Source organism: Triticum urartu, chromosome 5A (genome assembly GCF_056163025.1).
Source record: "Triticum urartu cultivar PI428250 chromosome 5A, HENAU_Tu73, whole genome shotgun sequence".
NCBI classification, from domain to species: Eukaryota; Viridiplantae; Streptophyta; class Magnoliopsida; order Poales; family Poaceae; genus Triticum; species Triticum urartu.
This window is the reverse complement of record NC_141877.1, coordinates 568084462-568092773: the sequence shown is the minus strand read 5'-3', so window position 1 is coordinate 568092773 and position 8312 is coordinate 568084462. Positions and strand designations below refer to the sequence as shown.

Here is an 8312-nt window from a genome sequence, read left to right as displayed (position 1 = left end):
AGTTCAATCTCGTTACCGGCAAGTCTCTTTAATCGTTCCATAATACATCACCTCGTGACCAAATCCTTAGTCGTTTGCTTGCAAGCTTATGATTTGTATTACCGACAGGGCCCAGAGATACCTCTCTGATACTCAGAGTGACAAATCGTAATCTCGATCTATGCCAACTCAACAAACACCTTCGAAGATACCTGTAGAGCATCTTTATGATCATCCAGTTACATTGTGACGTTTGATAGCACACAAGGCATTCCTCCGGTATCCGGCAGTTGCATAATCTAATAGTCGAAGGAATATGTATTTGACATGAAGAAATCAATAGCAATAAAATTGAACGATCATTATGCTAAGCTAACGGATGGGTCTTGTCCATCACATCATTCTCCTAATGATGTGATCCCGTTATCAAATGACAACTCATGTCCATGGTTAGGAAACATTAACCATCTTTGATCAACGAGCTAGTCAAGTAGAGACTCACTAGGGACATAGTGCTTGTCTATGTATTCACACATGTATTAAGGTTTCCGATCAATACAATTCTAGTATGAATAATAAACATTTTATCATGAATAAGAAAATATAAAATAACAATTTTATTATTGCCTCTAGGGCATATTTCCTTCACGGCCGCTCGCTGGGATGGCCGACACTGGCACCCGATCCAGGCTGATATGCCAGCCATTCGGGAGATGAGCGTCGGACTACGACAGCGGGGTGGTCATGTCCCAATAGCGTTGGTAGACCTCCACCTTGACGTAGGGCGGATCCAAGGCGCGGCGGTGGGCGGTGAAATTGAGAAGCTGAAGGCGGCAGACGGCCCAGAAGACGACCCCGCCTCGGGGTTGTGTTTCCCCGGTTGCCGGAGATCCACTTCCACATCCCCATGGTTGGCCGGTGGTCGGCGTAGTGAGGGCAGTGCGGGCTAGAGCGTGTCAGGCGATCAGGGGTAGAAAGATTGTGGAAGGGTCACAGGTTGTGGAGTGGATTGTCCGGTCCATGAATTGCCATTAAAAAGGACGGTTTGGGGCGGCTGGGCAGCGGTCGGCGTAGCAAGGGTGATGCAGGCTCGAGCGTGTCAAGCAATAAGGGGGCAAAAACATTGTGGAAGGTTCGCGAGCGGTGGAATGGATTGGCCGGTCCATGGATTGCCACTAAAAAAGAAAGCGCTAGAGACGACGGGCGGCTGACAGGCGAGCCCTTCCACGCATGCGGATTACATGGGATCGGTGGGAAGCCGATGCATGGCCGACATGCGGGCCCGAGGGCGGACGACGAGAGGACGCATGCGCATCCGTCGGTGTCCGCCTGGATGCAAATCAATGCCCAAATTTTGCGTTGGATTGGCGTCGAGGCGGACACGAGACGAACAATTTTTGCTCCCGAGCGCACCCGTTGGGCCGTGATATTTGTTCGTTTCGACCCATATGAGCAGACCAAATACAATCATGAGTTTGAGCTGACCTTAGAGCATCCACAGCTAGAGGTTTCAAACCGGCCTCAAACGCCCACGTGGGCGGACCGGTCAAAAAACTCAATCCATTTGGACGCCTTTAACAAACCTCAAAAGTTTGGACCATCCGGCACCCCAAGCCGGAACGTAGGGCGAATACAGGGCCCGGACGACGTGAACACGTGTGTACTGCAACAAAAACGAAATGATTGGATGGCCGGGTTTTACGGACGACGTGAGCCCGTGTGCAGTGCACCAAGAGTAAATGACGCAAAACTACCACATTTGGGGCAGAGTTGACACATAACTACCTACTTTGCCTCTTTTGTCTGAAAACTACCAACATTGGGGCAGGTATGTGACACATACCACCGTTCGCTCGGTTTAGCCATTTTTTGACCGATCGGCCCCACTTTCAGGTCGACGTGGCAACAGACGATGGACACGTAGTTGACGGTCGTTAGGTCTCCTTGGGTAGGCGATATAACCACCGTTCGAGACACAAACAGTCTCCTCGCTCGCTCACCCGACGCCACCCTCGCAGCCGCCAGCCCCCCCGTCGCCGCCGCTGCCGGGGTTCTACCTCGCCGCCCGATATGGTATCGTGGGGAGATGGTGAGGAATCGTCTGAGGACCACAGCAATGCTACCAGCGAGGTAAGTCATCATTTTTCTGAATTCTACGGTTAGGGTTTCTCTGATTTGGGGATTTTGGAATTGGGGATTTATGATTCGAGCTAGATCTTTTCTCAGCCGCAATGTACATTCTATTTCTTAGGGCTTAAAGACCCTTTACGACTCGGATTGGGAAGGGTTAGCTGATGGAGCAGCACCTCCACGTTGTAAATGTGGAGCCATTGCCGCAAAGTTTGTAGGTTGGGAAGGATATGAGACGGGAAGGAAATTTTTGGGATGTGCAGGGCAGGTGTGTGATTTACCTGTCCTTATTCTTTAATCACTGATTATTCATCAGTAAATGCAGCAATTCAATTAGGAACTAATGAAATAAAAATGTTCTATGTTTCTGTAGTTTGGGGAAAGATGTGATTATGTTAAATGGGTAGATGGAGATTGGCCATCATCACTGCAGAAAGCTATTGGAAAATTATGGGAGATGTATGGAGAAGCCAAACAAGGAAGAGTTAGTGATGCTCTGTACTGTATGGAGGAAAAGTTCAAATTTAGGGATGAAATAACCAAGCTCCACCGTGATCTGAAGATTGTCCAAGAAGAAGTGAACAAGACTGTGAATGAGAAGCAGATCACACTTGCTCTGAAGGCAAAGGCTGAACAAGCACTCATTGATGCAAGGGCAGAACTAGAGGAGAAGAAAAAGCTGGATGCTGCAGCTAGTAACATGCACAAGGTGTTGAGGATCAAGGCAGAGAAGGACAGGGATAAAATCAAGGAAGAGAAGAGAAAACTGGAGTTAATGATTGCAGATTTGGTCAAGCAGAAAGAAGGTACCAGGGTAAAGCTGAGGAAGATTAAAGAATTATGTGATGAGTAGTATTTCCATTATAAGAGAAGTAGTTGTATTTCCATTATGAGGTGTAATGAATTATTAGTGATCTGTTAAGTGAATTGTTGGCTATTTCAATGAAGTGAAGTGATTTGCTAAATTTATATTTGCTTGTCGAGACCCTTTTTGTTTAAAAGGAAATTTATATTTGCTGAATTATTAGGTGCCGACTCGATGTCGAGACCCTTTTTGTTTAAAAGGAAATTTGAACAGCATCTCCCTTGTTTTTACTCCCTCCGTTCCAAATTAGTTGACTTGAATTTCACAAAAATTGGACACCACAGTACTGCAAGTAATATATAACTGTCACAAGTCTTTCACAAAATAACAGGCATAACTGTCACAAGTTCAAACACACAGGCAAGTTCCCACACAAGTTCACACACACATCAGAGCAACAGGGCAACATCAGAGCAACTGCTCACTGAACATCAGAACAACTAGGGCGTGCAGAAGAAATTCCAGCTAGAGGAGGCACATTTGCATCTCTACCAACACCGGCATTTGCACCAGCTGAAAAATATGACCTGAAACCAGTATGTCTTGGAGCAGCAAATGGAGTCCTTGGAGTAGCAAATGCAGCTGTAGGGTTTCTTGGAGCAGCAGGAGGAGGCCTTGGTGAAGGTGCACCAGCAGAACTGGAGGAAGATGGAGGAGGCATAGGAGGAGGCATTGATCTACTAGCCTGGTACAGCAGCAAAATTAAAAGCAATTAGTACACGAGTCCAATCAGTAAGATAATAGAGGATATAGTTATTTTTACCTTGTGATTATTTTTCCTTATCGCAAGGTCTGGCCTCAAAGGCACTGAGCAGCTAGTGTACTTGTGGCCTTGCAACTTGCAATTGCTACAAGTGATGTTGCCATCCTAGAATTTTCCTTAGGTTTGGGCACCTCAAATTTGCCTTTTCTTCTTTTCTCCCGCTTTCTTCCCTTCTGGTGATCTTTGAAACATGGTGGCATGATGTCTTCAGTATCTGTTTTGATCCAACCATGTTGTTGTGGCATAGGAGCAAACACTAGCTTGTAGCTGTTCAAATACATAGGTTTCTTAAAGAAGTCAGAGACAAAATCCTCTGGATGCAACTCTGCTTTGTATATTGCACTGACAGCATGGTTGCAAGGCAACACTGTCATGTCCCATTTCCTGCATGAACAACTTCTTGTGGCCAGATTTACCTCATGTGTTGCATCACCACTCTTTACCTGCCACAGTCCAAGGTCAGCCCTCTTAGGAATACAATTTCTAGAATATGTTTTCATCAGCTCTAGCCTCTCTGTGTAATATGGTGTAATGTCCCATCTAGCCTTTGCTGCTCCTTCCCTCTTTCCATCAAATCTCACCATTAGCTTGTCATAAATTCCTACAAGCATTGTAGCAATTGGTTTGCTCCTTACATCAAGGATGTACCTATTGAATGTTTCACTAAGATTGTTACATATTAAATCTGTTTTGCAATTGGTGTCCATGGCACACCTTGCCCAATTGTGCATAGGAATCTTGGACAACCAGACCCAAGCTGGCTCACATTGCTTCTTCAGTTCTTCCATTGCAAGATCATATCCATGCCTAGTCCAAGAGTAGGCAGCATTGTCCATACACTTCTTTAGATCTTCACCTCTAAAGCCTGCAGTTTGAAAGTTGGTATATATGTGCCTAATGCAGAATCTCTGTGGACAGTTAGGAAACACTGTGCTCACTGCTGTAAGTAGACCCTTCTGCCTGTCAGACATTACTGTGTAGTAGCCAAATTTGCCCTGTTCTCCACCTAAAGCATACTTCAGCTGCTCTAAAAACCATACCCAGTTAGGTTTATCTTCCTTACTAACAACAGCCCAAGCAATAGGGTAGATATTATTGTTTCCGTCTCTGCCAGTAGCTGCAAGGATTTGTGCTCCTGTGGTCAATTTTATGAAACAGCCATCCAACCCTATGTATGGCCTACATCCATCAAGAAATCCTTGTCTTGCAGCATTCACACAGAAAAAAAGACCATGAAATCTTGGCTGGTAGCTTATGTCAACATGTTCTCCTTTCTTCATTGCTTCCAACTGTTCCTCGGTTGGGCCAGTGACTGTGGTGACAATACATCTAGAGCCAGGATTTTTATCTATTACAGTTTGCAGATAATCCCTGATTCTGTGGTATTGCTTCTTATGATCACCCAGTACCATGTTCCTGGCTTTGGTCTTTGCCCTATAGGCCATCCTCTTTGGCACTTCCACCATGAAATCTATTTTGGCTTTGTCAACTATAGTAGTGATGACAGTATTGGGATCTGACCTGAATTTGTCCACATAAGCAGTGCTAAGCCAGTTAGAATTCACTCTAGTGCTAGATGGATCAGTTGGACAAGTGTGTTTCAAGTGAATCTTCTTAATGCAAAATGTTTCCTCATGAGCTATCTTGGAGGCTGTCATATAGAATTCACATCCATATTTTTCCTTCTGCTTACAACACACAATTATCCTATCTGGAGTATTCCTATGGAAATGAAAATTCCTCACTTGTACAATGTGCAGTCTAGAGAGTGCCTCTCTGAACTGATAAACATCTCTAAAACAAAGTTTCAACATGAACTATTGCTCTGGGCTTTCTCTGTTCTCATCATACCAGACCCTTTCTTTTTGTTTCTTTGCTCTTGATTTTCTTCCTTTAGGCAGCACAAAAGGAAGTGGCTCAAATCCATCATCATCTTCCTCTTTCATAAAACCAACTTCGGCTTCATCATCAGAAGGAGCCCAATCTGGAATATCAGGTATCACTACTTGAGAGTGTGATCTCAGTGTAGGACCTGGCCTCTTTACTTTCTTCTTCACAGGCTGCTCTGGTGGAATTTGTTCAAAACTTTCATCATCATTGACAAAAATGTCCTCAACATCTGTCTCACCCTCATAGTGCAGCATGGGGTCTTCTCTCTTCCTCTTCATCTCTGCAATAGTTGCCTCCAGTTCCTCTTCCTCTTTCCTGCTCTTCTCCTCTGCATACACTGGATCACACTTTCGTTCATCCCAGGAAATGTAGCTATCATCAGATGCCTCTCCATCATCTTCTTCAGGAAAATGATTTTCATCAGTTTGAGTTTGCACATTCTCACACATAACACTATTTTGTGTACTGAACTGGTGAGCGCTGGGCTGATCATTGGTGTGCAATGGCTGGTAGCACACACTGTCCTGTGTCTGAACCTGATAAGGAATGAACTGGTCCACCCCTGCCTCTAGATCAATGAAACTTGGATATGATTTAGCAATATCAGCTTGTTTCCTTTTGTCCCTCATCACTGTCAGTACCAATTTCTTGCTGCCATCATACTTCCTAATCATCTCATCCACTTTAACTTGGCTATCTACTAAATCTAGCCCTTGCAGCCCCTCCCCTTCATCTTTAACATAGTACATTGAATCACATAAGCCATATCCTTCCTTCTCCATTATTGACAACAAATTGAGATATCTAACATCTGAACGTTCCATTGATTTTTGCACAAATTTGGCACCATCAAATTGAATAAACAACTCCCAAATCTCAGATTCTTGCCTACATTAAATTTACAGATAGATTCAAACCAAACCCTACTGCCTAAATCCACTAATCTGATGAAGGGGGACGAAAATGGCTTACCCGCCGTCGGAGACGTAGTGGCTGAACGGATTATCGCTGGAGGTGTTGCCCGCAGACGACCAAACTCTCTGCGATTCGGCTAGCGGCGGCAACGCTGACGGTAGCGACGGGAGCTGCTCTGAATCGACGGCAACACTGCACTGCTCCTCCTCGCCGCCCTCATACAACAGCCTGTCGGACTCGCCCATCGCCGCCTCCGCCGCTAGGGTCGCTATCGCCGGCCGGGACACGAAGACGGCCACCGCCGCCGCCGCCAGGAGTCGCCATGGTCCGAGAACGCATGGGAGAGAGAGTGGAGCTGGACTGAACTGTTAGGCAAACACTGTCCGAGCGGAGACCTAACGCCATCAGCTACGTGTCCGTCGTCCGTTGCCACGTCGACCTGAAAGTGGGGCCGATCGGTCAGAAAATGGCTAAACCGAGCGAACGGTGGTATGTGTCACATACCTGCCCCAATGTTGGTAGTTTTCAGACAAAAGAGGCAAAGTAGGTAGTTATGTGTCAACTCTGCCCCAAATGTGGTAGTTTTGCGTCATTTACTCGCCGGGCTACCGGTGAAATCTGTTTATAGTACGAGAAAACAACTAATGGTAAAGATGGCCAACTGGCAAGGCGTTGGTCGCCATCGCCATTGGAAACAACTTGCGCATTTGCCCTTTCTTTTGGATCCACCTTCCGTTACTTCTTTGGGCAGGGGTTTATGTGGATGCAAACGAACCGTTGGTGTCACATACCTGCCCCAATGTTGGTAGTTTTCAGACAAAAGAGGCAAAGTAGGTAGTTATGTGTCAACTCTGCCCCAAATGTGGTAGTTTTGCGTCATTTACTCTAGCCCGGCAACAGGATAATCTTCATCTAGCTGCCCGCAAAAAAAATCTTCATCTAGCTTGGTGTCGCAGCAGCCATCGGCCAGTTCGACCTGATTTTACCTGACAAGCACCGCTATCGATGATGGGTCCTCCTGCTGGGCAGGCAATTAGACCAACTCCAGGGCGCGACCTCATCTTATCCGGTGCGTCCGTTTAGGATATAATGAACGAATAGCGTAGCCCAACGCGTCCCCTCAAACGGATAATTGTCCGGATTCTATCTGTTTTTGATCTATTTTTGGCCTAAACTTACATCAAGTTTAAGGTGAAACGGACATCGCGCGGACGGGCTCGACGCACGCCCTTGTCCCCCGTGGCCCGCCTGTCGGGGACACTAGCAGTTCATTCGCTTCCAACACCTCCACCCACTCTCCCCCGCCCCACCCGGCCGCCGGCGCTGTCACTATTCTTCGGCCGCCTCCTCACTGCTCATCCCCCGGTCGTCCATACCAAACCACGCCCCGACATGGCCGCCACCACGCCCGCGCTTTCGTAGGAGTTTTGGCCGTTGCTGGGAGGAGATTTGGTCACCGCCGTCGTAGCCGGTGCCAGAGGGGATACGACCGCCGGCGACCTCTATGGGCCACGACAGCTTCCATCGGGTGCTCCAGAGCGGCCAGTACCCGACCGCCAACCACCCCTGTTGCATCGAGGTGATCATCGCGGCCTCTTTGCCACCACGACCGCAAGGTATTCGAAACTTTGCCCACAAAGGTATGGACAGTGGAGATGATTTTTTCTTTCACCACTTCATTTATTCATCGGACGATTCATCCTCAAATGATGAAGATATTGTGGTGGTTGCACTGGTCGTTCACGACTACATTGAGCGGCAGCTTCCTCG

General features: G+C 46.8%; 1 protein-coding gene and 1 pseudogene across 1 annotated transcript; one reads left to right on the top strand and one right to left on the bottom strand.

Moving 5' to 3' along the window:
* Positions 1-1986: 1986 nt before the first annotated feature.
* On the top strand, positions 1987-3078 carry LOC147972938 (uncharacterized). The gene is made up of 3 exons (XM_087523916.1): positions 1987-2109; positions 2231-2377; positions 2483-3078. The coding sequence occupies exons 1-3, from the start codon at positions 2050-2052 to the stop codon at positions 2960-2962; spliced, it is 687 nt and encodes a 228-aa protein (XP_087380042.1). The 5' UTR covers positions 1987-2049; the 3' UTR covers positions 2963-3078.
* A 317-nt stretch (positions 3079-3395) lies between these two features.
* On the bottom strand, positions 3396-4708 carry LOC147972937 (uncharacterized; annotated as a pseudogene).
* Positions 4709-8312: the final 3604 nt, after the last annotated feature.